Source organism: Colossoma macropomum, unplaced genomic scaffold (genome assembly GCF_904425465.1).
Source record: "Colossoma macropomum unplaced genomic scaffold, Colossoma_macropomum, whole genome shotgun sequence".
Taxonomy (NCBI): Eukaryota; Metazoa; Chordata; class Actinopteri; order Characiformes; family Serrasalmidae; genus Colossoma; species Colossoma macropomum.
This window is the reverse complement of record NW_023494785.1, coordinates 11,817,011-11,839,372: the sequence shown is the minus strand read 5'-3', so window position 1 is coordinate 11,839,372 and position 22,362 is coordinate 11,817,011. Positions and strand designations below refer to the sequence as shown.

The following is a 22,362-nucleotide window of genomic DNA, read 5'->3' as shown; positions in this document are numbered from 1 at the left end:
GTTTCTTCTGACTGCCATTTTCTTCCATTATAACTTGAGTGCTCAGTACAGTTTACTATGAAGTCCTCCTTTATGCAGACAAGAAAGAGAAACAGAATTCAGAAGAATGCCATTTTCCCTCTCTCTCATGAACAAATGCTAGAATTTTTTGAGATAGACAGCTAACTCTATCACAGATTTCTATCACAGGTCCCACCTTTCTCTGTTCTTTTCCACCTCTGAAAATAAAAAGGTGATAATAAAGTGCAATCTAGAGAAAGCCTTCAGGTGTTTGCAGTCTTCATTCCTGATTTGGATGCCAGTCTGCTTTTTCAAGCCTTGTAGGAGTTTTCACAGATAAGTGGAACAAGAGATGGATGCAGCCTCTGTATCTGTGACTCTCTCAGGGAATAAAAACTATTATCAGCAACGATGCAAATTTTACAGTGGAGAAAGAACGGATGGGAGTCTTTAACCCTTTACATTCCCAGGCTTATTACATCCTAATGCGCTGCATGGGAAACAACGTCAAATGGCTGTTAGTCTAAAGTTAAAGGAGTGAGGAATATATGTCCTTGGCAAGGGGTCGAAAAGCAGCCCTTTAATGTAAATCGTTACATGATGCCTTCGCTCTCTAGCTAATATATGCTTTCAACCAGACACTAGCTCCTTTTCTGGTTCCATTAGAGAAGAAGAAAATGGCCTGTATTTATCAGTCTTAGAGGAAGACGACTCGTCCAAGATGTCCAATTAAAAGTATACACTGGGGGAAACACTGATCCTAGAACACTATTCTTATTCTGAGAAGTTAAATATAGGCCAGTGTACAAGTATTCTGTGTGTGCAAGTACTGTTTGTGCGTCAGACAGAGTCCAGATAAGGCCCCCGCTATCTGTACTCTGGTTTGTAGGGGGGTTTGTTTTGCTTTGCCTTGCACAGTGCTGTTTTAGGGCCAGAATTTCCTTCTATTCTCCCCAGAGATCAATCGCACTGCATTGTTAGAGAGTGATAGCATCTACTCACTCTGATAACTGTGCATATTCACAAGGACAAGGTCACCCCAATGACCTCTTGCCTTATATAGAGGGGAGAGAGAGAGAGAGAGAGAGAGAGAGAATGAAGGGGCCAGTACAATATTGCTATTGTGTTTGTATGGACCAGCCCAAAGAACGTGAAACTAGAGTACAGGGAGAGACTGTGCTATGGCAGTGGCGGCAACTGAGTCAAATGGCCGGCATGAGTGGTGGGGAGTGGGGAGTTTGACTATCTGCATTCCCATTACTCATACGCTTTTTCCGGTATGTGTTCACATAAGCATTCATATGTTTACCCATAAACTCTGCAGTGCTGTGTGTAAAATTTTTGAAGTGCTGGTGCTAAGAAAGGTGCAAGGTTGCAAACACAAATTAAAATACTGTAGTGCTGAAATAAAACTACATTATCATTATATATAAGTATTAATCTTAAGTGACAATTTGTTATTTTATCTTATAAAATACAGATGCAGCATGTAAAAGATTTGAATGTTGATGTTCATTTCGTGAAATATACAGAATTTACAATAATTCAGATTCCCCACAAGGGGCACTATTAGCACTCAAGTAGAGGTTTAATGCACGGCTAAATGAGACAAAACCCATGTATGAATCCACACCAGCAGGGTTTGGAAGTGGGTATGGTTACCATTTCAAAACGGGAAGCAAAATAGTTTATTAATAAAAAGGTAAGGCTTAATGTTGTTTAATATTTACTTAATCAGCTAATGCTAAAAGGATACAGGCTAAAAAAGCAAAGGCAATAAGCAAAGCAGTGGGTTTTTCTGCAGGCAAATGTTAAAATGATAAAATTGTTGCAGGCTGTATACATGACAGTACAGACTCAAACTGAAAAAACTCAGATTGTATATCATGAAACCCTTCGTTAACAGACATTTGGAGTCCTCCTCTAGTGTTTGAAGTACCTAATGGACTATAATTACCATAAACAATGAGGAGACAGCTTGAACAGTGGGGAAGTGTTTGATACGGCACACATTAGTGAGAATAGTTAACAAATTACATAATTGACTACAGTTACCATGAGCACCAGGACTTGACAAAATGTTTCAACCACAGCACCGCTCTATGTTAATAATTCAGTTGTTAATCTCTAAGCTTTATTATTCAGTAATTACCATATATTATCCAGTGACTACTATGAAGCTACTATTTAATATATGTAGTAACACTAGTGAGGAACTGAAGTCTGAACCCTGGACCTGACGACAGGTCCTTTAGTTTTTAAGGAGCATCTCTGTTCCATAACTATCTTTCCACCAATGCTGGACCACACCCACAAGCTACAGGGTGTCATCATGGTGACATACCTCCAGGGAAACCGTCCCAGATCTCCAGGCGGTCGTAACGGCAGAAGACCCCTGCGGGAGGCTGTGTATCAGGCTCCAGCTCAAAGCTCTCGAACTCCAGGATGATCTCCGACATCTTGGGGGCGAAGATCATAAAGGTGCAGTCCAGGTTGTTGGGGTATTTCTCAGGGAAACCCGGAGACTTGATGATTCCACTTTTAGAGGTGAAGTTTCTTGAGCATTCTGGGCCTGAGAGAGAGAGAAAGATGAAAGTGAATGAATGAATGTTGGTCTCGGTCATTGTACAGTGAAATTCGGTTAGCAACTCTCTAGATTTGATGCTATAAGTAAAGAATAATTACAACATATATACATTTGTCATCTTTGTCATATATATATATATATATATATATATAAATCTTTTTATCTCCAAAACTGCAAATGTTCTTAACTTTAATGTAATGAGATTTTATTCCAAGCTAAGTTTGGACCATTCCTATTGGTCCACTCATGATGAAATGCTCAAAACATGTAAAAGAGCAGCAATTTTCAAAGATTAAAATGATAAATAATACAGCAGCACTCAAGACAATAGCACAGTGTCTACAATAGCAACACTAACAGTAAAAACAATGCTCAGTGGCAGCAACCAACCAGATACTGGTGTGCATCAAGACTGCTATCCTTAACAGAAAGAAAGAGCAAGGACTTGTTTTAGTGTTGTTCTGTTCTCTGAAAACAAAAAGAATGCAGGGGTGGGCAAACAGCAGAGGAAAGACGTGGTGGTCCATATTGTTTAGCTCCATGACTGCAGTGTTTACGGTGCGTGGAGGAGGAAGCCCACCCTGAAGCCCTCTGGCCGGGCCGAACGAGGGTGTGTGGGCTAATGGGGGTGGAGCATGAGTGGAAAACTTAGTTTATATATTAGAGATTGTATTTCTAAATCCTAAAAGGAAAAATTAGAGAGAAAACAATCACAGTAAAGTGATTACTTTTTGAGGCTGGGAAATGGGCAGTGACTCATTATAAACTTTCATTCTCTTTCTCTACCGTATCGCGTGGGCTCAGTATGTGTGTGTGTGTGTGTGTGTATATATGTGTGTACACAGAGCGAACAGTGAAAGGCTTCAATCAGCAGCAGAGGACTGTGGGAGCTCTAAAGTAAACATGGCAGTCAGATCGCGTTCCAAAGCAGTGCCCCCCTCTACATCATTACAAGCCTGTCTAACATATGAGAGAAGAAAATTAAAGCCTTCTACACACTCACACTCACGCACACTTACACACACTTTTATAACAGCAAGTCATAACATTTACTCAAACACCTCTAGAGAGCTAGCTTTCCTCCAGAGCGGCGTGTCACTTTAGTTCACACATACAACACATCAGCATGTTAGGTTTACATCATAACCACCAGATTAACACGGTATACAGTAACAAGGCACAGGATTCATGACATGAGTGCAGAAATACGCTCTCATCATGCTGTAATGCGATGACTACATCACCACTTAACACTACACTACTAACAGGGCATAACTGCCAGGCCTAATAGCACCAAACGTGTGCTTCTTATTAGCAAGTTTCAAGACTGCAAAGACTGAAATGATGGAAAGAGAATGGAGTGAAAAATAGAATGTTTGTCCCATATATATAAACATATATTTAGCAGTAAATTAAACAACAACTAAATATAATCTCAAATTTCTCAGGAGTGATAAATTTGCCTTTTTGATCTTCTTGAATTTGATCTTCTGAGCAGTGCACTTAGGGTCATTATGTTGTTGTAGAAGTCATTTCTATTAATTTCTTCCCACTTACATATTTTCCAGGTACTTATGTAAGTACCTACATGTGAAAAGAGTTTTCAAAGCTTCCAGTTTTATCTAGTTTTTCTACAAAGTCCAGACATTTTATCCTATCAGAGACAGATAGAGAGAGAGAGAAAAGGGGTGAGAGTGAGAGTGAGAGAGAGAGAGAGAGAGAGAAAAGGAGAGAGAGTGTTAGTGAAAGTGAAAGCAATGTGTTGTTTGAGAGTGGTTTAAGTGGATATGGCAAAGTGTTTCCTCTCGATGTGTGTCATTTAGATCTCTCTGGGCCTTTAGCTCAGGACCATCAGAAGCACTTCAGCTTGTCCCACACATGCACCATAACGCCAGATGACTGCCTTTTTTCTCCGCTCCTTTAGCTGCTTTTTGCCTCTGATGAAGCAAATGGCTGGTGTTTGGAGTTTGAGTCTAAAGTGAGTTGACATTTAGTACCTTGCTAAAAGTTGAGTTTGAAACAACAGCAGATTGCTCCCTCTGTGTGCTCTTCAGTATGTGGACTTGTTTGCTTCTTTTGTTTACCTCTTGCCTTTTGTTCTTTTTTGATCGTGTTAGAAAAAATAAAATGAGGACACAGTTTCTGCTCTTACGAAGGATTGAAAGCTATTTGTCTGCTAACAGTGCCCCCTTGTGGAGAATTTTCAGCCTGCTAAATGTGAATGACTGAATGAGTTACAAGCCAGTTGTAACTTCAAGTGCTTTGCATGTAAAAACCTCCCAAAATCAATTAGGACTGTCACTTTCAATTCTGTTAATAATCGAGTCTCCTGGATTGTATCATGGCTATCTGTCAAGGTGATCAGCCTAGTTCTAGTTGTTAAGAATATAGTTTTAAATAATATCAGGTTCTTATGTAGTGTATGTTTAATACCATTTTGGGCAAATTACTTATATAATGAAAATTTTATTGCCATTAGGATTATGATTCTGGTTTAATGTGATACTATATTGCTTGCATATACATAGATGTGACATACTGATTGATAATCGTAGCAGCCCTAATATCAAACTCAGTTAAGTATCCTTATCTTTGTAGACCTTCTATTGTCTATTGTAAGTTTATTGCAAGTAGTTTAAACCTCACAGTTGAACCAAATGTGACAATTTCACTGAACACTGCTGTGCAAAGCTTTCTGTTTCTTCTCAGTCTCTTGTCTGGCACTTTAAGTGAACTCACACGCGTGGACGGGATTTACACTTGTGACCTAAATGTGTATAGTTAGAATTCCCCTCTGACCTCTCTCTAGACAATCAGACCCCAGCAGTGTCACAAAGAAAGCTGTTAAGATAAGAGCACTACACTAATATGTCTTTCTTCTGCACCAAATCAATCTTTGCCTTGCCCTTTTACTCTCAATCTCTCTCTCTCTCTCTTTCTCTCTCTCTGCCTGTTTGCCTCTTATTCTCTCTCTCTCTCCCTCTCTGGGAAGTAATTGCATGTTATCACACCGTCCTCCCACCCTCCATTTCGTCCAGACGCTGAAAGGGGACACGCCGGGGTCAGGGCCACAGACACTCCAGCCCTTTATGTCTGTAGGCCTGTGCTGTAAAAAGGATGACTAGCACACATACACGAGATTAAGATATGAAATCTGACAGAGAATTTGGCCTTTTGCTCCACTGCTGAGGGTATCTGTGCAGAGATCAGTTCTGCAGCCGGAGCTTCACTGGTCAGTACTTAATCCCAGTGCTAGGCCTGGATTTATAATGCTCCATTGCTGTTTACACATTGTGGCTAAGGAGTACTGTTTCCGCACTGTGCTTGTTTGTTTTTGCACATTCAGGACAAAAAATGGTCTGACTTTGTAGGAAAACCAGAGAAAAACAGGACCAACCTACAACAACATCAACAAAAAGCTCCTGACTTTGTAAAGTGCTTTTTATAACCACAAAGCCACTTGTTGGTTAGGTTCAGGATTCTTATTTCATATAAAAGTTATACATCATTTTCGAAGTGGTAGCTTTACAGGAGCAGGCAAAAATGTTCTTTATTTTGACTTTACCTAGTTAACATAAAGTGATTTTATTCCAAGCTATTTTTTCCAGTCCATTTTATAATGAGATTTTCACACAATGTATAGGGCAGTCTGTATAATATATATATATATATATATATATATTATATATATATATATATATATATATATATATATATTTATATATATTTATATATTTACATTTATGTATCTCCATGTCCTGACGTTGCCAAAAAACAAACCTGAGTGTGTATGGTGACATGCCATTGCTAACCACAAATTCTTAGTTTTGTTATCTCTTGGTTTCCTGTTGCAGTTGTTTGTGAGCAGTCAGGACAAACTTTACAAGTGTTTTGGTGGGCTGGTGGGTTGGGATGGCGGGAGAGATGAGAAAAGCTAGGACACTCAGAGCCCATAAACCCGTGTGAAACAAATAAAGCACTGTGAGACTAGCCCAGCCATGCATGTCCCATCACCGCCCCCCTGACTATCTCTTTCCCTCTCTTGTTGACACCAACACACTTTCCAACAACTCTCTCTCATCCTTTCACCTTCTTAAAAGAGACAGAAAAAACAGCCATGGACTGGATTTACACAAACACTCAAATTTATGGGAGGATGTAAAAACTAAAGCGAGTTATGAAAAAACTGAGCCCTGCACTGATTCATGGCAGCTAAGTGCTAATTCTGACATTCACAGCTAACACTTGCAAGTTTTATTTTACTGATTTGTCCTCACACAAGCACACTGGAGTTATCTCTGCTGGGTGGTGGACGGCTGAAGCCTCCAACCTCAATGGAATTTGCTTAGTTTATTTTACAGGCCAGAAGCAGGGCTTGTTAAAGAGTTAGTCTGCAGACTCTGTGTAGCGAAACAAAACCCCTCAAGTGTCTCAGATATATTTCCCGCAATCCAAACCTTAAATAAATAAGGCTTCCACAGAGCGGCTGCTTTTGGTTAACTCTGATGGTTCCTCTGAGAAAGTTAGTTTTGTGAGGGCTGTAAAGTAGGCAGATGTGAGTGCAGGAGGTGTAGTGAGTGTATTAATTGGGACTAATAGAGATGGCGACAGGGACAGGGACGGCTATGGTGGCTAGAGAAAAGAACTTGAGCTGTTCTGTAAAAGTGCAGCTTCCTGCTGCTGTGGCCAACTGTTGTACTATGGCAAAACATCAGTTTGAAATATTCGCAAAAAACATTCAGGTTGTGTGTTGAATTATAATTTTATTAACGTTAGATAACAACACTATTCCTTTAATGGAGTCCAGTGTCTGTGACAATTAGAGCTAAGCATTTTGTTCAGGACATCAATGTCAAAACTTGGTCAAAAAACCTCCATAGTGCTGATTTCTTTTTTGGACGCTTATGGGATTCTAGTGCTATGTTAGCTCTAAGCTAACAGAAATTCATATGAACACTTTTTGTCCATTCTGGATTAAACATGGACTTTTTATGTTTGTAACAGTCTTACAGTGACTCTTTTTCAGTAAAAAGCCCTGAAATAAAGGCTCTGTTTTCCATTTCTAACAACTGACTGAAACCCGGCTAGGCCGCCACTCATTCTCACAGTGACACAGTGATGTAACTAGAACTTCCAAAGGGCCTTCTCACAAAACTGGTCCCAGCTCTTGTAAATTAAATCATAACTAGATTATTCATCTGTCTTTCTAACAATTTTGGCATTTTTTTATTTCACAGACATCATTAGGCCTTCTCTGAGGACCTAGAAAGCCCTAAAGGTTCTTCACACATTTAACAGGCTAAAAATTCTCCACAAGGGCTTCATTAGCAGTCAACAGTTTTTAAGACTTCATAAAAGTAGTGCTTCACATTAATGACACTTTGTGTCTTTGTTCTGAGGATATGTCCTCTAGATGAGTAAAGAGAGTGAAACAGTGTTGTGGTGAAGTTGTTGCTTAGTGACTTGGTTTTTGGGCCAGAATGAATGCCTTTAGCATGATGCTAGCTAGACATGACATTGCAAAACATTGATGCAGAGATAAGATGGCTCTTTGAGGTCTGATTCTGGTGAGGTAATTGCTAATGTTTATGTTCCATATGTCTGTAAGTGAATAATTAACCTCATGCACACATCCCCTGTGGCTAAACTGACAAAGGTTAATGGGCATGCTAGAATTAGCAAAGCAGGATTTGGACACTCTCCCCAGCAAACATTAACTTGGAGTCACAGAGGTGGGGCTCACACAGACCCACGGACAGAGTTGCTGACACAATATTTAGTCAGTGTTGCTGATTGTGCCCTGTGAGAAGGGGGATCGGGACCACATGCAGAGCGAGTTTGCTTTTGGGGTTTCAGTGTGCGTGTTGTTTAGGAGACCATAATGGTGGCATGGGGGTTGTTGTAGAGTGACAGGGGTGCTTTGCCAGATGTGACCTATACCACTGGCCCGTGCAGCACATAAAAAACCAAGTAGACTGGGTACGATGAATAAGCTGCCCTCACCCTTAGTCAGTTCTGTTGACACAGGTGCCATCGTAAAAGCACTCAGATAGCATCAGCATGATAAATGGCTAAGCTAAAGGCGAGGGCCGATGACGCTGCTTTTCAGCATGCCAAAGCAAGAGCAACTTGTTTTTACATCCCTTTTCCCTTCATCCATCCATTCAATGTGTTACGATACGCACATTAACCCTATCGTACCTAATGTATTGTTAGCAATCTGTTTTTCCCTTTTAACTTTTTGTGAACTGCTCTCAAAGTAATAGGTCATTTGAAGAAAAGTTTGGGCTGTACTGTTAAGGTGAAATTGGGACACTTTTTGTCAGCACACAGATCTTTAGCCATTTAATATTAGCAATTATTTATTAGATGCTTTGACAGACAGATTGCTCGTTAAGTTTACAGCCGTGGAAAGTTATTTGAAGCTTGGGTACTTCACAGTGTACTTTCTAGTATACATAGTGAATGTATAACCTGCCTTGCTTTGGCTCTACATGGGTCATAGCAACACATATCGTCACTCATTAGACATATCGCCTAAGTTGCATAGCCAACTGGCACAGGTAGAGCACATTCCTGCAAAATATGTAAAAGTGTAGGCACAGACAATGTAAAGAATTTATGTTTTAAATGTGTTGTGTGTAATCTTGATTAATCTTTTAGAAACATGTTTAACACAAGTAATTACATTTTTATTAACTCAGCAACTGTTCTGTGTTTACAAGAGTTTAAACTGTAGTGCATTATAGTACTTTTTTACTTTGTGTTGCATTACACACTCTGAGAAAAAAAGGTAGTGTACTGTCTCTGGGGCAGTACCCGTCTTGTCACTGGGGTGGTTCCCTCAAGGGTACATCTCAGTACCTTTAATCAGGGAACATAACTGTACCATTATCCACTGAAATTATATTTTCTAAGTTGTAGTGATTCCACACACCCCGTCTCGACCTTAAAATCACTGTTGTACCTTTGAGGGAACATTTACATTGTTTGTACCTTGATGATTGACAAATATACCTGCACAGAAACTTTATTTCTAATAGTGCACCAACACTGTTTCTATTACTATATAAAAGAAGTTCCATGCCGTCTTTACTGTTGGATGCACTGTGATAGATGTGCACACATCGCAAACATAAAACTTTTCAGATAGATCATGCTCTTTATGTAACAAGTGTGGCAACAGAGAAATCATGTTATTACTGCATGACACTATTTAAACTTTGTATGTACTTAAATGAATTTGTCTTCTAAGAAAGATTCTAAATTTTATTATGCTCTTATCAGGCCCCACTCTTGTTTTGGCAATTGAAACAAAAATGAAGACAGAAGCAACATGGGCACTTCTTTTTTACTTCTGTCTCAAAAATGCATCATATCTTGGAATTTGTGTATCATTGCATCACTACCCTTCATCTAACCTTCAATCCATCCATCCACCCACCCACCCACCCACTCTTACCTCCTCTCCTCCCTGGCCATCGTTTGCCCAGAGTTGGCCTCTTTGCCTACTTGGCCGGGTTTGATGTGGCTCTGAAAATTGCAGTGCTGTTAACTGGAAGCATATGCTGCTTCCCTCCTTCTTTTTCGCTCCTCCAGGGCCCTTTTAGGAGATGCTTGCGGAAGACAGCATGACAAGATAAGTACAGAGCCCTCTTTTTTTGGAAAGGACACACAAGCATGTCATCTAGAACCCCTGCAAAGGATTCCATAAAGGGCCTATTAGGCGAGGGGATCTAACACATGGAGGGTTTTGGTGGCTGTGTGGAGAGAGGGTCCCTCATTACACACCAGCAGCAAAGGCTTGATTGCATTCAAAGCTAGATGCAGTGGAAGGGGAGATCCTCACCATTTATCTCTCTCCCTCTGTCTCTATCTCTCCCTCTATCTCTATTTTTGTGCCTGTCATCCTTGATTGCTTTCTTTTCCTTCCTTCTTTTTCTTCTCATTTGGATCTGGACTATGACATGTTTATGCTGTGTCTTGGGGTGATGCTTTTCTCCTTTTTTCTATGCATTTTTCAGTTGTGTTGTTATTTCAACTGCCATATTTTATCTTTCCAGTGTTTTGCAGATCCTGGAAAGCATGCTAAAGCTAAACAAACAATTAACAAAACTAAATAAACAATTAACACAAATCTCTGTTTCTCCCAATTTCTATTATATATCTGTGTATACACAAAGTTGTATGCAAATGTTTGAATATCCCAGGTAAAATTACACAGCTTGTTGATTTTCTAAGTGAAAATAAGTCTACAGGTAACAATCATGCTCTAATATATCGGAAAAAATAGAACATAAAATATGCCATAATTTCTGCACAAGCCGTATATATTTTTTTTTCAAAAATTGTGCATTAAAAGGTGCAGCCGTGTGTCTGCAGAGGATGTGCTGACCATAGTGCATAGTGCCATAGAGAGCCAATGTGAATATATATATATATATATATATGTATATATTCACATTGCCTCTCTACCTCTATTCTTTTCAGTGTTCCCACTTCTCATCTTTCTTTTTCTGAATAACATATAGCGAGAGATAAGGATGAAGTCTCTGACCTTGCACTATAGTCAGCTCTCCAAATTGCGAAAGCTGCTTGAAGGTAAACTAATCTCAGTTTGCCGTAGCTGGAGCTTTTTCTTTCAAGCCTAATTTGAATGCACGCGCACCTGCTAGCGTGCACCACCACCCTGACATCTGTGCGCAATCATTAGATTGACAAGTGTAACCGAACACACGCGGCAGCACCCACACACATACTGTACAGCAGCTGATGCTAGCATGCTAATACTAGCTAATTCCAGCTAATCTGTTTATCTTCAAACAGTACCTCATCCTTGCTTTTCTCGTTTCATTAGTCAGTGACACAGTTTCGCCTCATTCTCCCTCTCTCACTGACTCTCTTACACCGGCCCTTATTTCATCTAGCGCTTTATCTCTCTCTTGGCGCGTATGAATTGATTTTTCAGCTGCAGGCTGGGTGCTATCACAATTTGGACAGTAGCAATGGAGCAACACGCCACTGTCTCCAAGCACAACACCATTCTTCATATCACCAGGCTAACAAGCTAACAGCTAACAAAGGAACAAAACGGCAAACTACAGCTCATGTGTTCCCAGCCTACAGTCAACATGGCCATATTTTACATCACTGTCTTTTGTCACAAAGATGAATAAAGTGTGTTTCTGATCAGATACATCCCACACTTCAAACAGATGAGTGTGGGAAAGCTGTGAAGTAAATGCTAGTGCCAACCGACTGAATGAGAGATTTACTGTTACAGTGCTGTGTCATTATTATTATCTTAAATTGTTGTTATTATCTCATGATTGATTGCTTTAGCAGTTCTGTACAGCAAGCTATCATTACAATAAAGTAAGTGCTGAACTAAAAGGGAGCGGTGCATAGCTGAGGTGGAAAGTAACAGGCTTAAATTATGTTTTCTTTTCTGTATCTTGCTTGAATATTTCTGTATTTTCACATCTTTCACTTATAACTTGCCATATTTTTAAGCAAACATTTCTAATTTCTACTCCACTACGTTTCTTTAAGTGCATTTCATTACACTGCAGCATGTTCCAGGAGACAAATGACAGACTGGTTAAATCGCACGTCCTTTTTAACCATTGCTCCAGCTACAGCGCTAGGCTTGACTATACATCAGTTAAGGCTGCTGATTACTGAAGTGTTTCGTGGGGTGAGAGTAATGCAGGGGATTCAGCAAGCTGTATAATAAATACTAATCAGAATCTCCTGCAGCCAGCCAAGGCCATGTCCCTGAGGCCTGCCAGCTAGTGCTGTATGCAAACCCATCACAGCTGAACCGAACTGATGAAGCTGGAATTGAATTTGCCTTGGACCATGAATTAATAGAATACCCCAAAGTTTTTCAACCTAATCTGTTTCTGCCACATCTGCAGCATACAGTTGATTACCACAGACCATAATTTCCACACATCTCCCTGTACTTAACAGTGGACCGAAGTCAAAGTGCACTTATAAAAGAAGCCAGTGGGCATGTGCTTCAGCTTCAGTGTCAGCATCTGCCCACCGACTTCAATTACAACCATGTTTTGAATCAACAGGCTTTCTTTTCTATTCTAAGTACATGTCCATCCATAGTAAGTGAACGTATGCTGCAGAAGCACCAGACAGAGATTAGTCATATAAAAATGTAATATTATGATAATTACCTAATCTTTTATCATGATATTATCACAATATTGCATTAAGAAAAAAACACACTACATGTATGAGATGTAGTGTTCTAAATGTCATTCCTTTAATGGCAGTAAGTGTGTAGGTGGTTGGGTATTTTGGAGATTTCTGTTTTTGAAAAAACTTCTCTAGTGGAATTTTGTGTAAAATCACAGCAGCCTGCATTCATTTCTGGATTCCCGTTTTCCTCAACAGTCTTAATGTGCGTCATGCTTTTGGTTTCCCCTATATTTTTTGTCAAGCTGGGTACTCTGGAAGCACAAGTATGAAAGGATAGTGAAGTTTACAGTGAGCTGTGATGGTGCTCAGACCAATTGCCCTCTAAAGCAGATGTAAACATCAGATAAAGCCCAATGACAGCATTGTGGAAGCTTGTGAAAGCAGAGATACTCTGAGTACCTAAAACCTAAAAAAATGTGGTGCAGCTGCAGCTTGTTTGACTTGCAGTGAGTGAACTTGTGTCCATGTGTCCATGATGACAATATATTGTGTATTGAATATCATGTATACCTTATTGTTAAATACCAGCGCTTGTCTTTTGGCCAGTTTTGAGTAGTACGGTAGTGGAGAACCTCAAGTAAAAGGTATTACACGATTCTACAATTGGAGTGCTAATTTAGCCCTCTTAACTCTTAAAAATATCATTTTTCACAATAGAATCTAAGAGAACATTCATTTAACAATTCAAAATGTGTGGTAATCCATCTCAGGAACAATATCTAATTTTTACAAGGTTTCTTCGTAGGCAATGGCTTAAATGAGCAGCATTGACAGTAACAGAAATGACTTTTTAGCACAGAATACACAAAATGTGGTTATCTAGCATCCTTACTAATGACCTGAGGACATTAAAATGTTCTAATGATTTACTAAAGATTTATTTTTTTTTATTAACAATTTACTTCCAGTCTATAATTACGGTTACTGGGCTATATGGGACCTTGACACTCATTATCACTTTATCACTGTATCACAAATTGGGTGATCCAACTTTCTGTTGAACGATATTCAGATATTTTATAGGGGTGAATGTTTCCAGGTAACAGGTTTGAGTGAATGTTGAGGGACACAACTAAAATGTTAATTTTCTTAACTGTAATGGATGACTAATGAAAAACGATGTATCAAATAGAAGATGTTACATGGATTCTCAAGATTTTGGAAGTATTTTAATGATTATATTTCTAGGTAGAGTGTATACCCAGTGGGAGTGCACAGGCAAAAAAAGTAGAAAAGTTTTATTATGTAAAGTTTTATTTATATATGTAATATCAGTGGGACACAAATGGCACCCCAGTCATGGAATCCCCTTTTAGGTGCTTTTCAGCCATGACTGTGTGAAGTCATGGGGGGATGACTTCAGACTGCACCAGCTGCTACACACAAACACAAACACTCACTATAGAGATTAAAATGAACCCTGCTGAAACATCCATCTTATCCTGAGGTCACACAGAGAGAGCTCAGAGTAGAAAGTGGGGTTAATTAACAAAAGTGGCATCTGCTGCACCTGTCCAAGGTCCGCCACACACAACACAAACACACACACACACACACACAATCTCCGCTCGTGCTTTAAACACAGGAAGCTGGTTTAAACAACAGGAAATTTCTGCATATATTTTTGCAAGGCCATATAGGGTCTAAAGAACTCACCAGAGATTTTATCATGGTTAAGGAAGGAACTCCTTACGTTTGCAGAGATATCATCTGATCTCATCTCCTCGGGCATTGCCCCGAGGCACAAGAACCAGAAAGAGGAGAAAGTCTCTACATCACTTGTTCTCATCCTTATAAGGCTCTCTCCTTTTCACCTCTCTCTATAATCCTTCCTGCCCATCCCCTAGCCTTACCGATAAACCTGTGATGTGTGGGTGAGTCACCATAACACAAAGCAAGATGGCCGAGTGAGTATCACTTTGGACATTCTCTCTCTCCTGGTGCTTATTCCAGCACAGTTTGGTGAGTTGCTTGATCAAATAAACCCAATTCAACCTGCATGTTCATTACAGGATTCAGCGAACCTTTTAGAGCAGAGAAAACAACAGGACTGTCCTTGCTGAGTTGACTACTTACTAAGATTCTGTCAATTCTGTCAAACGACTTGTAAATACGATTATAAGAAGGTAAAAGGTTGATTGTGCAAACATAGTTTTACTTACAGTACAGTTTTGAATATAATGTACTAATATGATGTAAATGTAATGAAATTGTATTTTGCCATCTTTAAAAAATGTAATACAGTCTTCTCAACACCATTTATAAGCAAATTAAAGCTTTGAATTATATTGTCCAGTGATTTCTGATAATGTTATTTCTTTATTGGCCTTTAGAGGGGTTGGTGTTTTTAATCAGCTCTCAGGTTTTGTCAGAAGTCAAGCCTTTTGCTTCACAAAGAAAATATGCCCTAAAAATCAGCCAACTGTGCTAGACTGTTATACTCCACTGCCAGAGCTCGGTATCCCTGATCTAAGCAAAATAAAGTCTTTGGGAGAATAACAGTAGTGTGTTTGGTACAGAGGTTCTGCTATCTCAGTTTGTGTTTTGAAGCCACTGGCTTACGTACCGGTTTTGAAAATTTCGTAACGGATGGAGAAGCCCGCGCCGTGCGTCTCATAGTCCGACACAAACTTGATGAAGAGCTGGTTCCCAGAGGAGACCACAGGCGAGGGTGCAATCTTCCCACAGTACTTCCCCACCAGCTGCCCCGTCTCATCCACACCATCCCTCACTTCCACATAGTCATACCTACAGAGAGAGGGAAGAAATTCATTAATCATAAGGTTTATTACTCAGTGACCACTCTAATTTATTATGTAACGAAACTAATATGTTGTAATTTTTTTTAATTTAAAGTTTCTTATTATTTCTTCTAAAAACCTATACCATCTAAAATACCTTAAAATTTCTTATAAAAACTTACAGCTGTATAGTACTACCACCAGATAAGAATTCATTATTACATTTGCAAAAAAAAAAGTTTTATATTATTGAAATTTGTGAACAGTTGAATGACGATTCCAAAATTTTTTAATTGTGATTCCAAACTTTTAAAAAGTGATTCCAAACTTTGAACAGCAATTCTAAACTTTTAAATAATGATTTCAAACTTTTGAACACTGATTCCAAATTTTTGAACAGTATCCTAAACTTTTAAACTGCAACTCCAAATTACTTAAATGAGCTTCCAAACATTTGAACAAAGATTCCAAACCATTGAAATTAAATTCCAAATCACTGAACTGAGATTCCAAAGTTCTGAGAGGTGATTCCAAACTTTTGAACTGTAACTTCAATATTTTGAATGATGATTCTATCACTTTAACAGTTGTGTTCAAAACTCAATGACCCCTCATGGCAAAGTCTCTTAGGCTTAGTCTTTTTCTGACTAGGCCTTTGAGCTGCAGCAGATTGGCCACATGTTATGGAGGTTTTCTATATATATGCGTATAACATACAATGCTGAACTGTCCCACTGTAGCCTCAGGAGTTGCAGAAAGCGGTCAGTGATGTTCTGCACATGCTCAGTGTAAATGTCCTACTGCTCTCTAAACAGCACAGCTGCTCCTCAGCAGACTTCCCACAGGCCTTTGTGAGCACATGCTACTATGAGTGAGGCAGATAGGAAGAGAATGGATAAATCTGCATGATTCTAGATGCCTGAAGACTTTTGTGTGTATTACGACAGGTAAAGACAAAAGTGTGTCTTCAACTGAACTGCTCCTTTTCTTTGTTTTCTCCACACACGCGCACACATGCACACATACACACACACACACACACACACTTATGCGTCCCACTTCCCTCTTAAATGGAATTTCAGGCCTACGGCTATTGGAGTGGGCAACCACCTAATTGAGTCAGCAGCAGTTCGGAAGTCTGTTACACTGTCGCACGTGTCTATACAAAGGGGAGATAGAAACACACGCACAGAAGGATCTTGTGTCTGTAACACAAGACTCGCAAAAGAGGGTGGTCCTGTCATAGGCAGTGAGGAGAAACTGGAAGTCTTAGCAGAAAACACTGTCTAATACGAATAATATTAGTAACATTATTTATATAGCACTTTCCATTTCTCATTATGCTTTATGAAACATTGAAAACATAACACTCCACAGTTCACTCTACAGCACAATTATAAGCTACATAAAAAAGAAGACTCCAGTATGTTCTCTTGTCGAACACGGTGGTTCTGTGGAGCTAGCCCATTAGGACAGAACACATCCACACTTATATACTGCATTTTCAATGTAGGGGTGGCTGAGTTTGACACGACTGCCAGAAAGATCTGCTCTCTGAGCCATTTAATCACCTCTGACGCCAGTAAGCGCAGCAGTAGAAGGAGGAGTGGGAAGATTCCACAGAGGCACTGGTGTGATGCATTCCTACTTTTAGACTGTGATGTCTCTGGGCTCATTACAGTTACACGCTCAACCTGACAGTCACTTCTCTGTGCTAATGCATAAAGCTGACAGTTGAAACATGCCTAAACATGCACAGCCAAAGAACAGTCACATGAAAAAATGTCTTGAATTACAAATGGATTATATTGGTCAAAATATGCAATTTTCACCCTCAACTGCACACCTGATGACCTCATTTCCCTGCTTCTCTCTACATTTTTGACAGTTTTACAGCATCATGGCAGTTTGTAGATGTATTATATATGAGATATAAGTGCCAGGTTGCTAATAACCTGCAATATATACAAATGTAAGTAAGTACATTTTGTAAGTTGGCCAAAGTGATGCACATAATTAAGAATACATCACTATATACTGGACAAACATGATACATAGTCACCAAATTCACAAGCCTACAATGTAAAAAGCTAAAAAACACTGGTGCAGTTAAGGGTTAAAGGTAGTCCCAGAGATGGAGAGTGTGGCAGGATGCGTATTTCTGCACTGAGTTGATGCTGCTGGTGGGATGGCCTTTTTTCACACTGCAGGGGGTGGTATGAGCCTGTGTGTGTGTGTGTGTGTGTGTGTGTGTGGTGTATGTGGGTAAATTGAGAATATGAGAAATGTGGAGCTCTCAGAAATTGGCTCCCCTGGGGGGAGGGATGGGGCGGGTAATGTAGCGATGACTTCACCCATGTGCATGTGTGTCTGGCTGCTCTGATAGCACAGCCACAGCAGCACATCACTCAGAGCAGATAGTGCTGCTACAAGGCCAATCTAACACTGCATCACATACAGAAGAGATACAGTATATATGAGCAATATGCCTTTCCCTTTCTATCTCTCTCTCTCTTTCTCTCTCTCTCTCTCACACACACACAAACACAAACACACAAACATACACACACTCTTGCTCACATTGAGGTGAGGGCTGCACAGTCTTTACCGCAATATTGTCCATATTGTAGAAGGCTGCATTATGCAAATCACGGCTGCAACATGCAAATTGATCAACAAGAATAACTGGTCAAATGAATATAGATCAGTCTTTTCACTATATCCAATCAGTGGCTTTACAATGTCTTTTTTAAATGTTAGAAGATAAGGGTGGGCGATCCTAAGAAATCGTCTCTATACAAGTATCCCAATATTTCATTTAATTTTTCTGAGGTTTGACAAGTCGGAACAGACAAAAAAACCCAGCCATGCCTCATAAAAATACTAGCAAAAATTAGGAATACAATGATTTTTATTCATTATTTGCACTAAATCCACTTAACCAGCACTAATGATGCTCTCTTTGTAATGAAACATGCAGTTGGTCAGTGTTCTTTAGGTTCTGAGTGAATAGCACATTGCAACATAATGTGATGTCATTTATCACAATAACAATAAATATTGTTTATTTATTATTTCAAGGCAATGGTATATAGCAAGTGCAACATGTAGCAATGTAAATGCAACACGGTATTTAGTTCATATTGTTCAGCTCTAATTTAGACCTCTCTAATGAATGAACGCATTCAGTGTGCACACACAAGCACTAACACACACAGACAGAAGCTTATAAATTATGCACACACACACACACACACACATACACACCATCTCTGAAGTGTCTTCATGTGAGCGTGCCGTGATCATGTGATGTTCACCGCACAGTGACCTCACTCTGTTTGCTTTGGGTGTGTTGCTGTGCGTGTGTGTGTGCTGTGCTGTTGTGTTTTGCGTTCCCCAAACCCCTTCCTCTCTAAAACAGCTGTGGAAACAGTGCTGCAACTCCTGCACTAATCAGACCTCTGCTCTGCTGCTACCTCCACCACAGACACAGAGCACGTCTGCCGGTCACCTGCTCCACAATGACGATAAAGGAGCAGCCATTATCTCTCTGTCTCTCACACACACACAGTGGACAGTAGGCACTTTTTCCTGAGTCTGAGGGTCTCTCAAATTGAGCCCACTTTGTTCAGAGTTTAGAGAACTGTTTCTAGCAAACAGAAGAGGGGATTGTCTCTGCGCTGGAACGTGAGGAACACCTCCGAACCTGCTTCAGGTTCAAAATAGAAGGCACTGATCTTGTTCCGTGTGCTCTTTCAATACTATTATGATCACAATTACAACCGAATCCAAAACCGGCGCAGTTGGATCACCACTTCCAGATGCATTTTTACACCACTACTCCACACACGCCCCCTGTGAGCCCCCTCAAGGCACACATACACTTTGTTTCCAAACCCAACCACTCAAATCTTGTGCTGCCGAACATTTAAAAAATTGATGCCGCCCTGCTCTCCACGGCAGATCAAAAATTAGGACTGGCAGAGAGTGCCTGACAATTTTCGGGGTCTGAAGAAACCTATTTTCTCCTCACTGCCACCGTGACAGGAGCGCAGATACGCTATCAGATCCGCGCAGCCAGTCAGAGTGGCATAACTACTGCAGTCACAGCCGAGGAAAAACGATGCTTTGCGACAAGCCTTCTTTAGAGCATCGCTTTCACCGCATCTCAGAAAGAAACAGAGCAGGCCTACTTCCCCTGCCTGCATGGGAAATCTTAGCACCTCCAGAAAAAGCTGTTTATAGCGCTTTTTAGTCAGGCACTTCACAGGCGCTCCTCACACATGGACCTTGTAAAACTGAGCTGCAAGTGGGGTGGAATGAGATGCAGATGGAGACATTGCCTCCGGGCTTATTCTGCTTATGAGGAAGAAAACAGTGAGTTTTAGCAACATTCCAAGCACGTTCTTCTGTGTGTGTGTGTGTGTGTGTGTGTGTGTGTGTGTGTGTGTTTCTGCAAATGTGCGAAGAGTTGAGCTACACAGTGTATCATTTATTAATCATTATTGTGATATTATTATTATTATTATTATTATTAGTAGTAGTAGTAGTAGTAGTGTAAAGCCATTTTAGCCATTTTATTTATCATCCAAAACATCCAGGAACACACATGTGTCTTCAGAGTTTTATATGTAATGTTGATAATGATAAAACAGCTAAATCTAAAAAAATATGTTTTCTTGGAGGACTATTTTGCTTTGCATGTACCTCTTTGCACTGCAGGGACCTTAAAATATATTTTAAACTGAAACCATATCATAAAACTATTGGAAAACCTAACCTGCCTAACCATTTCATGTAATTGCTTTCAGTGATGCAGCTTTTAGATGAATTGAACAGCTTTAGACGTCTGGTTCCCATCTTCACCACTGTAAAAAAATGGCCAATTTGCCCTCAAACCAATCTTAATGCCTTTGTTCACATCTTAACCATTTATTTATGAAGAAAAGTAAAAAGGTAATGCAAAAAAAGTAATGTAAATAGTGCAGGCCAATCTTTGCTATCACAATATGTAGCACTATAATCGCAATATGGCATTCTGTCCATATAGAGCAGCTGGTACATCCTGCACACCTTCAGCTGCAGCTGATCTGCAAGCATAAAAAGTTCCAAGCCCTAGCCCAGCCTAGCAATGGGCCCTGTTCATCTGGAGGGCATTATGGGATCACATTATGGGGCCTAGTTTACTGCCTACGAGTGACTTTCTCCTGCCAAACGGAGTCATGTGAAATGGAAGCGGCTAATCTGTTTCTGTAGACACCTGCAGGGGTTTAGTTTTGTACAGGAGCTTGGCATGACGAGTGTGTGCCGTTTACAGAGCCAGAACAAGCAACAAGGCCCGTTTTTATAAAAGGGAATCGCTCCCTGGAGCCACGAGCAGGAGAGCCAGGCAATCTCATCAAAATAGAGCCACCCGATTCTTCAGTTCAGACAGCACTCCAATCCACCTGCCCCTGGCCTCAAATCTCTCTCTCTGTATCTCTCTCCTCGCCCCCGACACCCTGCCTCCACCCGCTTCAGCTTCCTCCCCCAGAGGACACGGCAGACACAACGTTTTTAATGTGTTTTTCTCTCTCTTTTCTCTCTGCCCTCCCAGACAATATCTTTGGCCTTAACCTGACAGACATTTGTCTGAGTGTTGTCAGCAAGTGCAGACCACCATCAGTCCCGTCAGACCCTTTTATGCTCAAACGAGCGCGCACACACATGCACCGCAACACACATATCCTCCGACCATGATAATGGTGAAAATGGACTGCCAATCCAGAGGGGAAATTAAAACAAAAGGGATGAATCTAATTCTCCATGACCTTCGCTTCGGTGCCCCGCATTGTATTAGCTGGCCGGCTGGTCTGAAGGGAGAGCACAGAGCAGGCAATCCAGAAGTGTCAAATAAGAACATTAGCTCCACTTCACACGCGCCTTGGGAAGAGACAATAAACCACAGACTAACAATAAAACAGGGCCGGGGCGGGACAGAGCCTGCCACTACTCAAACTGCTGCCATTCAACTCCGGAGATACATGCCGAGAAATAAAACACGACTACAGTGTTAGCAATTTCCAGTCTTATGCAACCGGACAGATCACTTAACCTGCCTCTGCGGATGGAGGGTCAGGTTTAATGTGACCTTATTGCTACAGTCATTCTTTTGTACATGCTGAGGTGGTGCTGCCTAAGTAAAGGACAAGTCTCTTGTGCTCTGCTGTCAAATGGCAAATGCTAACGCTAATCCTCACGCCTAAAGCATCTGTAATAATTTCAGTATATCTCAGGATTAAGCCAAATTTGACAGGCAACCTGTAAATGAGTTGACCTGACCTGGCCTTGCTCAACAAAACAAAAAAAAGCCCCATCAGCTTAGCCGCTACAGGGCGTTGAGCAAGTGTCAAGGGTTAGCATAAAACGACTAGCAAACTGTCATTTAGCCGGCCCAAGTCCAACGTGGTTAACTGTAGAAAGCCAGTGTATCTGGACGTTTTTCGCTTTCTCCTTTGCTGTTTTAACAGTCTGGGCCTGGAGGGGACATGCTGCTATAGCTCTTCACTGTCCAGCTACTACATGTGACATTCATTAACCCAGCTGGCTGTAATGGGCTTTCACGGCTGCAAGCCGTGCTTAGCTCAGTAATGACCTCGCCGCTGTCCGTCACTCCGGCGCTGTGGCACTATGACAGACAGGGAGAGAGGTGACAGGGGCTCAACCTTACTGCAGCTGGGAGAATGATGGAAACACTCCCGAATGGAGTTATTAACTTCAGCGATCTCAGACGGAGGGCACAGAAAGGAACGGCTCGACCCGTGACTGAAAAGTTGG

At 40.6% G+C, this 22,362-nt stretch overlaps 1 protein-coding gene across 4 annotated transcripts in view; it reads right to left on the bottom strand.

The window, feature by feature from the left end:
- nrp1a (neuropilin 1a) overlaps positions 1-22,362 on the bottom strand; it is an 81,972-nt gene that overhangs the window by 40,530 nt on the left and 19,080 nt on the right. For all 4 annotated transcript variants that reach the window (XM_036582795.1, XM_036582787.1, XM_036582780.1 and 1 more), the window contains 2 exons: positions 15,372-15,553; positions 2,345-2,572 (listed from right to left, as the gene is read on the bottom strand). In XM_036582795.1, the coding sequence (XP_036438688.1) occupies positions 2,345-2,572; positions 15,372-15,553 (410 nt within the window). The remainder of the gene's footprint in view (positions 1-2,344; positions 2,573-15,371; positions 15,554-22,362) is intronic.